Below are 12,783 nucleotides of genomic sequence, written 5' to 3'. Positions count from 1 at the left end.
GTGCGAACTTCTCTTTTTTTTAAAAAGTAGGACTTAGTGGGGCGATTCATTGGCTCAGTCGGTAGAGCATGCAACTCTTGATGTCAGGGTTGTGGGTTCGAGCCCCAAGTTGGATATAGATATTACTTAAAAATAAAATCTTTAAAAGTAAAAAAGAAGTAAGGCTTAGAAAATATGATCCAATTTTGGACTTTTATGGTTTTAAATATTCCTTTTATAATTTTAAAAATCGTAGAAATAATATATGATTATCTGCTATCTAAATTTTCGAAAACAGGTATAAGAGAGTAAAGGGATAAAGAGTGATTGATCCCTTAAAGTACTGTAGTGTTTTCCTCCTAGTGGGAGAGAAAGGATGTACATAAATATTGTAAATAAGTGATTTATGTTGGGGATTGTGCATTTATCCCTTTCCTTCTTGCATTATACAAATAGGACAATAAATAGGCAAAGCTGCACACACACACACACACACACACACACACACACACTTTGCCAAAGGTAATAATTTAAAATTCCTTAAGTGTATATTTTTTTATTTGTTTAGAATTCTTTATCATTTTACTTTAATTTTATCCAGAGCTCTAGTAATAAGTCTCTTAGTGTTTGGAGAAATTTTTTAAGATTTTATTTATTTATTTATTTATTTATTTATTTTATTTATTTGAGAGAGAGAGCGCGCGTGCGCACGCAAGCGGGGGGAGGGAGAGAGACAGGCAAACTCTGCACTGAGTGCAGAGCCTGTCGTGGGGCTCGATCTCACGACCCATGAGATCATGACCTGAGCTGAACTCCAGAGTCCGGACACTTAACTGACTTAACCACTCAGGTGCCTCAGGAGAAATTTTAACAAAGACGAATTTCTAATTACAAACAATTAGCTAAGTAGGTTGTTTATAAGTTGCTGTAAACTTATACTTTATGTTTGTGTTCATAATTTTCATTGTACAGGCCTTTAGAATATATACATACTTTTTAATATTTTCTGTAAGCTGTACATCAAAGCACAGCATTAGTTATTTTTAAAGTATGTAACGGTGCAGTGCGAGCAGTCACCATTATGATTAGATTAGGTCAGGTATTGGAATAAACAACAGACAGTTCGGCACAGAAAACCAATGGCATGATTAGTGGTATAGTGTTGGAAAATGAAAGTTAACTATGTGGTGAACCTCTCAACCCGAATAAGGGGAGTTTGACTAATTTAGGAGAGTTTTTTGTAGCTCATTTCACTATCCTTGGTGAGGTAGCCAGCGTACCAGGGGTGTGGGGTTAGAGAGGGTGAAAGGATAAATGAGAGAATGGTTCTTGTAAATAGTTTCATCTCTTTTAATTAAGTGTAGCCATATGCTGTTGATAGCTTTCTATCCTTGGACAGAGTCTCACATGAACATTTTCAGTGTGCATTTTTCTTTTCTTTCTTTATAAAAGTCTGTTTTAATTACTCTCTGGTTAATTCCAGGCTGAATTAAGCAAAAATCTCATTTCTTCTCATTCATTATGTTTGTGGTTTTGGGGGTTGGCATTAGGGAGGTAGATGGGGGAAGTGGTGGTAAAGAGAAATTTATAGCTAGAGGGAAAATTCCACTTAACATATGACTCAACTGAAGAACAAAGAAATCATAGTTGCAAGTAATCCAGGATTCAGTCCAATTAAAATCCTTACTGTTTATCCTCTTTCCATGTTTCAGTAAGATGGGTCTCTTATAAATATGATCATCTAGTTAGACTCAAATGCTGCATGCTGAGACAACTGCATCTATGATTCTGTCTAGCAGTAAATGCTTTCTGCCTTCCAGCTGAAGCTTATTTAGCCTGGCTTATCTGGTGCTGCTGTAGCAACCATCAGTCTCCAGGCAACTGAGGCACATTGACCTCTCAGTTGAACTGAGTGCAGAACTACTTCAATTTAGCTGCCTGAGACAATAGTATTGGTATTGAATGTGCAAAATATGAATTTTCTAGGCAATGTGCGAGGGAAACGATACAAAAATATTTAGAATAAATTGAATGTTTAGATAGGATTCTTAAAATTGTGATGTACTTTGTAATTGAATCTTCTCTTCACAATGACAAGTTTATTTCTGTTTAACTTTCACATAGGCCCCGTTTGTTTTCAAATTGAACAAGTCATTGTGCTTAGGTAATCAAATGGTAGTCTCTTATTTAGGGTTTCTTTATAGGTAGTTGATGAACAATGCTATAAGTGGGTTAATTAAAATTACCAATATTTAAAATGTTATTATAGAAGTATTGTTACAATTTTTAAGAAAACCATCACACCAGCAAGCAAATATTTTAAAAAATATAAATCAGAGAATGGGAATGTTAAATTTGAATGACGTTTTGACCCCTTAATTTCCCCCAAAAAACTTAATGAAAGTAGTAGTTTTTAGTGACTGGCTTGGTGCCCCCAGGATGAAAATCCAGAGGTCATTCTTGATCTTTCTGGCCTTGGATTTTTAAGTAAGATAGACAGGCCTCTTGTTTGGCTTATTTGCTGTCTTAAGAATTGTTCCCTCAAAAGTGGTCAGGGAGGTAAGATCAGGAAGAGCTTAGTAGAAATTAAAAACTGAGAACAGAATTGTGCTTTTAATGGAGGAAAAAGGAGACACTTGTAAAATGGTAGGGAAAAAATAGCAGCCCTAATTTGAGAAAAAACTTTTAAAAATGTTTGATAACCTAGTTTTATATTCTTCAGTGTTAAATCCTTTTGTTTTATTTGATATATTTGTTTTTAGAGTAATTATTCTTTCGCAGATAACAGCAATATAGTTAATAGTTTCTTAATATTATTAGAAGGTAGAACTATTGTCCATGTGATTTTTTTTTAAATGATGTGCTCTGCCCTTGTGTCATGAGTAGAGGTATAAATTAGTTTCTGTAGGTGTGTCGTTAATTTTTCATTTTGCCTTTCAAATTCCACTCCGTCTCCTAGTTCTGCATTCATTCTGTTTGTCTTTTGGGAAAATTCAGATGCTTTTGTTTGAAGGATGATTCCCTTAATAGAAGAATTTAAAACTGAATGTGATGAAAAATGGTTGTATTACATTATTTTCTGCATTCTGGATTTTGCCTTTGGGCACAGTCCTCATGTGGATTTTCTGGTTCCTTGTTTACTCTGTGTTACTATTATAAAAAATAAATTTAAAAATAATTTAAATGAAGGAACTTTTAAGGTTTATTTATGTGATATTTAGTAATTGCAGATGTTTAAGTATTTTTAATGTACAGTTAATGACTAATGTTTTGCACATTTCTGTGAGCTTTGAATACTTCGTTTTGCAATATGATAACTTCAGTCAGCTTTGAATACTTCAGTCAGCTTTGAATACTTCGTTTTGCAATATGATAACTTTGGGGTGTGTGTGTGTGTGTGTAGGGAGTTGTCTTAGCTGTAGTAGTCCTCTGTTTCCTTTCATATGATGTCTGCACTTCCATTCTGTTTGTGAAAATGGTTCAGTTTCGCAGGCAGATAGACTTGACTTCAGAGGATCTCTGACTTGATTGGTCAGAATGAAAGTTTCTTTTATATTTTAAATAATTTCATAATGACTTGTAATTTTAAGGACGTTAACATTCTGAGCAAAATAACTTAGTATAAATGCTTTGTAATGTCACTTATTGTTGGCTGATCAAAAGGTTAAGTAACTATGCAACATCACATTTCTAGTAAGTAAGTGGTGGAACTAAGTTTGGAAGGAAGGCAGTCTGACTCCAGAGTCTGATCTCTGGTTTACTAATCATTACCATAAAACTGGATTTCCCAATGATGTGCCTCTGTGTCAAGACGTATCTCTTTGAAAAACATTGTTAGGAATTTCACTGTGTCCATTTGTGTGACACAATGCCAAATAGCAGAAATTTGAGTCAGAAATCTTGGATTCCAGCAGCTTTGCTACTCACTAGTGTGACTATGGGTAGGTCTTTTTAATTTTGTCAATTTTTTTCGTACGTAAAATCAAATACTTTAAATACCTGTCCTACCTGCTATGAGGACTGATATGTTATGAAGATCAAATGAGAATAAATACTTTGTAGACCATAAAGTACTCTGGATTTAATGGTTATTATGGTATTACAATTATTATAGGACTCTTAGTTTCAGCTGATACAGAAACAGCCTGTTTACCGGTGAGATAAATTGTACAGAAACACTTGTTACTAAAAAGAGTATTAAAATTTTTTCTGTTAAAATATATAATTCCATGTTAACATAGATTTGTGAATTTTAGCCATTTTAGGTTCAGCTGTTGACTGAGGTCTTTCCAGTTCTTAAATTATTTCAATAGCTGCTTTGGTCCTGGGGGACTTAATTTTTTCTGCAAAAGATGGGTGATATATTGATTAGGTATTAACCAATTAGGAAACCTGCTTAGAATTGGATGGTTATTCTGTACAGTCCTGTTGTCCAATCATGAGTGTTCAGCGATGGTTTAACAACAATTTAATCCCTCCCACTACTTTATAGAAACTCAATTGTGGGGCATTTCAGCATTAGCCTAAACAATGGTTTTGAATACGTTAAGCTCCTAACAATTAGGGAGCAGTTTGGGGCATTGAATAATGTGGAATGATGCAATTGAACCTGACAGCTTTAACAGTCAGCCTACTCATGGGACCTGAAAGTTGTTCACACTTGGTTTCATCTCTCATCACACACTGAGTATTAAAGCCTTACTGGTGGGAGCTGACACAGAATGGGGTCTGTTATCAGAATATGTTTCATAGTGCAAAGTTTGGATTGAGTTGGAGAATATATGAAACTTTGCATTGTTCTCTGATTTTTCCTGGAAACTTTTCTAGTCAAATTGTGTTTGCAAATTGAAAAAATATATAAATTATCATTAAAATATTTGAATCCCTACATTATATTGGCAGTATTGCTATGTTCTTATAGACTACATAGATTAAAATATAATTGCATAATGAGACATTTATACTATCTAGTTTTTCTTAAGGAAATAGGTTTTAATCTTTGAAATATAGCTGTGTTAATATCAAAATATAATCAATAAATGATATTCTCTGACGATGTTGATGGAAAATATGGAAGTCATAATAGCATATGAAAATAATTTTTAAAATAAGCTAAAATTTAAGTACTTACCATGTGGCAAGAATTCTTTATAAGCCCTATATACTAGCTCAGTTAATTCTCTCAGTATTCTTATGAGGTAGGTGCTATTATTAGTTCCATTTTTACCCATGGAAATTGAAGGCAAAGAGGGTTAGCACCTTGCCCAAGGTGAGAAAGCTTGATTTGTGGCAGATACAGTGATGATGAAAAGTTTTTTCTTCTAAGATTGTATATGAAATCGAAAATTTAAAAGTAATATTCAGTTTAGTGAGTCTGACAAGATTTTGGATGAATGTATTTTTAAATCACGTCAGGGTTGGGACGCTTGAAGAAACAGCTCTCCTGTGTTTTAGAGCTTGTTTGACTTCAGTGTTTATTGACAGGTTAATTGTGCATTTAAAAAATGCTTGCTATAACCCCTTCCTTCTGATGGAGGGTAAGAAGTTTCCTATACACTTCTTTTTTTTTTTTTTTTTTAAGATTTTATTTATTTATTCGACAGAGATAGAGACAGCCAGCGAGAGAGGGAACACAACCTGGGGGAGTGGGAGAGGAAGAAGCAGGCTCATAGCAGAAGAGCCTGATGTGGGGCTCGATCCCATAACGCTGGGATCATGCCCTGAGCTGAAGGCAGATGCTTAACCACTGTGCCACCCAGGCGCCCCCCTCTACACTTCTAGATGATGTATTGCTGTGATACTTACAGAGGTGAAGTTTTTATAGGTTATGTTCTCTCAATCTTAATTTTTTTTGTTTATTCTTTATTATTCTGCCTTTACCAACATTAGGGAGAAAAAACCCTAAAGGAAAACATCCGGTTTTAAGTCTGATATTCAAATAACTGAGAGGCTTTAGCCTGACTCTTTTCTCCTCCACAACTAACTCTTTCAGAAGGGGCCAAGTGCCTAGGAATTTGGTAAGGTTACTTTACAACTAGAGTTCTTTTAAAAACTTCTCTATGGTCATAAGCAGACATTTGGAATATAGGAGTGAACTGTTATCAACAGGGGAAATTTCAAGCTGAAATGTCATTTTAATCTTGTTAATATATTTTTTTTAAAAGATTTATTTATTTATTTATTTGACAGAGATAGAGACAGCCAGCGAGAGAGGGAACACAAGTAGGGGGAGTGGGAGAGGAAGAAGCAGGCTCCTAGCAGAGGAGCCTGATGTGGGGCTCGATCCCATAACGCTGGGATCATGCCCTGAGCTGAAGGCAGATGCTTAACCGCTGTGCCACCCAGGCGCCCCCTAATCTTGTTAATATTTTAATATGGTCTGTGAATCTACTTAGGAAACACTAAATTTCTTTGATTTGCTTTGAATTTGAATACTGCCATGGTAGAGACCTGCATTATCTTCCTAGATGTTTTAGCATAATAACTTATTCTAAGTTTGCTTAGGATTGTTTGACTCAGGCACCTAAACGTATTATTTTTCCAAAGTGGCTTAAATTTACCTCAATAATTATTCAATTTATTCTTACTCTACTTGCCTTTGGGTCCATCTTGTAAAATAATTGTACTTCTCTTAGTGAGGCTTTTACTAAAGTATTAGAATACGTGTCATATAACATCTTGAGTAGAAGTGGTCCCTTTCAATTATTAATCTTGAGAAGGAAACAAAAAAGTCTAAGATATGTATTGGAAGTTAAAGCAGAAGTTTATTATGGCAATATGAACTTATAATATTTATTACATGTTTTTATCTTGATCTAACACCTGTCTTCACATGTTGAGTAGATGATATTTCAGTGGGACACTATGAAGTCAAGTAACCAGTTTGTTTTAGAACCTTTTTTTTTTTTAAGATTTTATTTTTATTTATTTGATAGAGAGAGTACTAGCAGGGAGAGGCAGAGGGAGAAGCAGACTCCCAGTTGAGCAGGGAGCCCGATTCGGGGCCGATCCCAGGACCCTGAGATCATGACCTGAGCCGAAGTCAGCTGCTTAACCGACTGAGCCACCCAGGCACCCCATAATCATTTTTTTGTTTGTTTTAACTTCTTATTTTAAATTAATTATAGATGTATATAGAAAAGTTGCAAAAGTAGAGTTCCCATATATCATGATATCTTTGACTCAGCTTCCCCAGAGTTAACAATTCATACTTACAGTGCCAGTAGATTCAAGGAGGATCTCTGCTCCTGAGTTAGCCATTCTCCTTACCTGGGCAAGATAAAATTAAAATGTCCTAAGGTAGGTACTTCTCTCCAAAAAGAATTGCCAGTTTTTTATACCAGGTCTTCTGAAGCAGGCTTATGGTGTATTAATAATTGGCTTTCAATGCACTTTGAAACATTCATTTCCAAAGTATGCTGTGGAAGAAGTGTGTATGTTTCCTTTATTCCAGATTTCTCTTACAGTGAAAGCTTTCAATGCCCTTTATGCTTCTTAACCAGTGTTTCTTTATTTACATGGATTTCCTTCTATCCCCCAGAATCTTAGTGCTTTCACTTATTAAAAATAGAAATTTTTGAGTCTACAAGATGTCTGACGTTATGTGTATGCTTTCCTCAAGAAGTCACAGCCCCCACCCCCCGCCCTGCTTACCCTTCTTCATTGCTACTAAGTTTTTCACTAAACCGATGGGGTTTCTTGGCCCTGAGTTGGCAACAGAGTTATCATGGGTTCCCAACATTAACCCTTCTAAACATCATTGCAGAAGTATTGGCTAAGCAGTGTCAGACATTTGTGGATTCTTTAGTAACTCATGTTACCACTTAAAATGATATTATTAATGATTTGAGTTTTATTTTTTAAATTTTTTAATTTTATTGTTTTTTTATAATAATATTTTTTATTATATTGTTAGTCACCATACAGTACATCCCTGATTTTTGATGTAAAGTTCCATGATTCATTAGTTGCGTATAACACCCAGTGCACCATGCAATACGTGCCCTCCTTACTACCCATCACCAGCCTATCCCATTCCCCCACCCCCAATGATTTGAGTTTTAATGTAGAGTGGTTTAGATGTTTTAACACACCACAAAATGCTACCTGATAAAATTAATAACTTTTAATCTCTTTCCAAAGTTTCTGGTTTCAATAAATGCAATAATTTTTAAAAAAACAAACTACCAGATAATTTTTACTCATTCAGGGAATTTGGGGAATTGGTCATTTAGGATAAGGAAGAATGTATTCCCATTTTAGGTTTTTATTTTATTATTAATTTTACTTTTGCTTGCCACCTTTATAAAATACAGACTTTCCTTTGTTTGGAATTATGCTAACTATTTATCTTCTTCCTGATGGTGGTCATTATGCAGATCAGTTACCGTGCAGTACTGCTTTGCGTTGTGATCTTGTAGTATGGGAGCCAATGTGTGATAGAGTAACTAAGATAATTTGAAGACTGCATCAAAAAATGTGAAGCTAATAAGGATAAATATAAAGCCCTTGCAGAAAGAGCCCTTCCTGAAAAAAAGTGTTTTTCTGAGGAGTAGGATTTTTGATTCTTACCAAGAGACTAAGGCATCTCATAAAACTGATAATTGGAACTGAAAAAGTGGTCCAACTGGTATAATATTAGTTAGGTTTCAACCCTTATAGATGACTGCATGAAAAAGGGGAAGCAGAAGGCTAAGATACAGATGCCGAGGCATTTAGATGTCCATGTTCCGTGAGCACCACTTTAGCAGCACTCTGGAATATGCTGTCAGTCTTGCTCATATTTTTCTCTTTCTTCTTCTACTGTTAGCTGTTGATTACTGCTGCCAACAAATGTCTCAAGAACTGACTTTTCTTCCTCTTTCTAATTAATTTTCTACTTCTCATCTTTTATATGCTTATTTAGATCTTTTTAGAATTATATCTAGAATAACAGCAAATTGGTTCTGCAAAGGATATTTTTTAAGTACATGGTACCTGAGATGTTTACACATGGGACTGGTAACATCTGGTCTTTCTGTTTGTCTGTTTGGTGATTTTTCTTACCCTAAGTTATTTTAGGAGTAGCCAAGATTTCCAGGTAGTTGACTTCTGGAGATGTAGAAAAATCTTAAGTATATTTCCATTTATGAACTTTGTATTTTAGTATGCTGTACTACTAAATACATGGTAAGTGTCTGGTATGATCTTGAGGTTAAAATTACGCCTTACCTTTTCCTGAGGGCTAATTGATCATTAAAGAAGACTTTACAGTACAAACTTATTGACTTTCTATAACATCTTTAATAAGAGGAAAAATGAAACCGAAAATTGACGAATTAAACTTAGACATGAAAGAATGAGCTAGAAAATATACCCTTTGAGACATGGAAAACAAGGACAGGATTCTACATCACAGACTATTTCTGTGAATTGTAAAGTCCAATTTTCATGCCCAGTAAGTTGGCTAGAGGCCATATATAATGTCAGGGTCTGAGTCTTTCCAGAAACACAGTTTATTTTCTGTAATATTTCCTCGTTATAACCACTGTGTTATGTTGGTCTCCTGTGTGCAGTTGTGCATGTTAGAGTGTTCCCCATCTTTTGTTTTGCTCTTATTCAACTTCTTTATATTAGAAGTGCTTCAGTCCTTTGACATTATTTTCCAAAATTCTGTTCTGAAATAACTATATAATGATTTCATTTTTATAAAGCTTAAGTTTGATTTCATTCATGAAAAGGAATATGAAGTCCACTTAAAAAATTTGTGGTTCTGTTAAATCTGAAAAGTATTTCAGGCAAATACTAGTAATAGCCTTCTTTGAGTAACAGTATTTTGTGTACAAGAGATTTGCTTCCAAAATGCCACATTTTAAGGTTATAATATTCTTAGAAAGTGGGAGAAAGTATTCACATCAAAGAAGGCATTTTTATTACATTGGATTACGCAAGACTTTGGCCAGCCTCCTTAGCTTCATCTGTTTAAGGGTTCATTTTCGCTTGTTTGGCACCAGTCCCAGTAGAGGCCTTCAGAATTGTGGTTAGCAACATGAATGAATTACAAACTTTGGACCAGCTCTCCAGTTAGTGGAGCTGGCTTCCTGCCAAAAAGACAGTGCCTTATATGGGGTCAGGGCAAAGCTGTGATTCGTTGAGCTCTGCATTGTATAGAAAACATACTTGTGATGCCTGTTTGCTTTCTTTTAAAATAAAAACAAAACAAAACAGAAAAAGCAGCAGGCTTCCAAGTCTATCAAAATAGGAAGTAACAGAATAGTGTGCAGGTTTTACTAATGACAGAGTTAAGCAATGGAAATATAGCTCTGTATAGTTAAAATACTAAAAGTAGAAATTGGACCTTTTGACCTCCTTCGCCAGCCTGTGATGTAAGAGATGAAGCATTTGTTAGACATCTGTTGTCTACCTGCCCTTATTTTGTAAATGGTTTAATAAGATTAAATAATTAGTCATATGTTCACATGCCATTGGGTTTTGTTAGTGACTAGATACTTTGAAATTAAAGCAAGAATAACCTTATGCCAGTCTTAATTTTTCAAATTTGGAATTCTGTAACTTTTCAAAAATTGAAATGTTGGAATGGTAAAACAAGTAAAAATGAAATTTGCTCTTCAGAAAGTCAGGAATGTTTGCTTATATTCTTAGGTTGGACAAAATAGTTACTAGGTCTTTTAGGAGGAAAAATATGAAGATATTTTCAATTACATTCGTTTATCTTGGTCATTCTTTCCATTTAGGCAAATACCCTCTCTGGATCTTCGCTTAGTCAAGCACCATCTCATGTGTATGGCAGTAGATTAAATCCAAGCTCATCAATGGCAGCTCTCATAGTTCAGTCTGAAAATAATCAAACAGGTAAGTTTTCAGCAAATTTTAAATTCTCCCCCAGTGTAATTCCCCCACCCCCATTGGCTCATTTTCTTGGAAAAGTCTAAAGGTGTGGTTCATATAGGGTTGTGCCTCCGCCCCCCCCCCCCCCCGAAGAGTCACAGTTGGAAGTAAATAGTGTGCTGTGCTTCAGAATTGTGACGTCTTTCTGCTGTCTGCAGTGTACGTGTTTCAGCAGAGCCATCCGCGGGCAGGGGCGCAACAACGTCTCCTGTGACTTTTCTGATTGATGTGTTCAGTTCTCAGTTCTGTGCAATGAAAGTAACGTAACACTGGGCTTTTCTGTGAATAGCCTAAACCTTTATTTGCATAATTCATGAAATTGCATTACACAAACTTGGTTAAAAAAAAATCCTGTTAAAGAATTTCTACAGTGTTTAGTAATCCTGTGAATTTTTACCAGTTGACATTTTGTAGCATTTGCCTCTTATACCGTTTTAATGAGCCACTGGATTTGCTTTGTTTCATTCCATCCTTAAGGATTTGTTGACATGTCCAAGTAGTCATGCCTGTTTGGGGGAAGGGAATGGGTTTAGCAGTTCACCAAGAATGGATCAGTCATGTCTTTACCCTCTAAGGGTCAGAGGTTACCTGACTCAGAATAAGGGGGGGGGGGAGGACAACCTTGAAAGAGGCCAGATAGGGTGATTTTAGAAGGAACTGACTGTAGGAGAAATACAAGTTACTTTTCAAGCAGAGATATTCGGTGTTATCTAAGAGTTATTTTGAAGAAATTAATTTTTTCCTTTCTAAGTACAGAATATTCCTACTTGTTTTTGTCAACTTAAATTTTTAGTGTTTAATTTTATTCTTGGTGTGAGGATCCATGTAATATATGTAATTTTAGTTATGGTGTGTGACTCTATGTAATAATACATTATGCATTTTATGACTTGTCTTGGGATGCAAAGTGTTAAAAAATACAAAGCATAAGGATTTGCTGTGATAAGCATACAGATTAGCTGTCCACAGCTGTGATTCATTACTTTAACCGTAGAAATTAAAAGTGGCTGAGGGGAGGGTACTGCAAATGCAAACCACGCTTCTGTGCTGTAAAATTGAAAGGAATGAAAGAAGGGAACATAATCCACGGCCTTCTACACCCACAAAAACGTGTAGGGACAACGCCTTACATGCCACAGTTCAGCAATTCTGAACTAGCTACATACTAGATCTTCTACTTTCATAGTAACTGCAAAGATAGTGGTAAAGGTTTTATGTATGTTTTAGGAAAAATCAGGGCAAGAGCTTAAAACCTCTTATCTAGTGAGAGTCACTTTATCAGCTATGAAATATTTACACTGCAGATCAAGATCTTGGAGACAATAGCCGCAGCCTTGTTGGCAGAGGAAGCTCGCCCCGAGGAAGTCTCTCACCACGGTAAGCGCTATTTACTCTGCAGAGTATAGGCAAAGGAAACATTTTGAGATTTGGAAACTTCTTTATCTCCTATCAGAGCATACATTTGTGAGGCTGTAAAAGCATTCTGTAGATAAGAAGCATGTCTGGACTGTCAAGAAAAATGATTCTAAATTAATTTGAATATTGAAGACATGGTTAGATTTCTAAGCTTTTAAGAAGATGTCCCTTTTCTTAGATTTCCAATCAGTTTCAACTCTCTTGTTTTTATCATTTGTCTGTTTAGCTGCTGGTACTATTAAATACATTAATTTGGCTAATTCTTTTTGGTCATAAAATAGTCTTTAAACCTGTTAAAGGTACAAGACTCAAGGCTTTCAACTTTGGATTCCAGTTTTGACGCTGTTGTGGGCAAAGCACTTAACCCTTTTGTCTCAAGTTCCTAGCTCTTGGGGCTCATTTCAAAAATCCCTCTAGTTCTTGGGGCACCTGGTTGGCTCAGTCAGAAGAGCATTCAGCTCTTGATCTTGGGGTCTTAAGTTTGAATCCCACATTAGGTGT

General features: G+C 35.5%; 1 protein-coding gene across 23 annotated transcripts in view; it reads left to right on the top strand.

Annotated features, from left to right (window-relative positions):
- Nucleotides 1–12,783, top strand: part of MLLT10 (MLLT10 histone lysine methyltransferase DOT1L cofactor) — a 232,109-nt gene that overhangs the window by 202,946 nt on the left and 16,380 nt on the right. For all 23 annotated transcript variants that reach the window (XM_057304613.1, XM_057304612.1, XM_057304610.1 and 20 more), the window contains 2 exons: nt 10,713–10,830; nt 12,171–12,243. In XM_057304613.1, coding sequence (XP_057160596.1) covers nt 10,713–10,830; nt 12,171–12,243 — 191 coding nt within the window. The remainder of the gene's footprint in view (nt 1–10,712; nt 10,831–12,170; nt 12,244–12,783) is intronic.

Source organism: Ursus arctos, unplaced genomic scaffold, assembly GCF_023065955.2.
Source record: "Ursus arctos isolate Adak ecotype North America unplaced genomic scaffold, UrsArc2.0 scaffold_30, whole genome shotgun sequence".
NCBI classification, from domain to species: domain Eukaryota; kingdom Metazoa; phylum Chordata; class Mammalia; order Carnivora; family Ursidae; genus Ursus; species Ursus arctos.
Note: the sequence above shows the minus strand (reverse complement) of the source record. Positions and strands in the feature narration are given on the sequence as shown.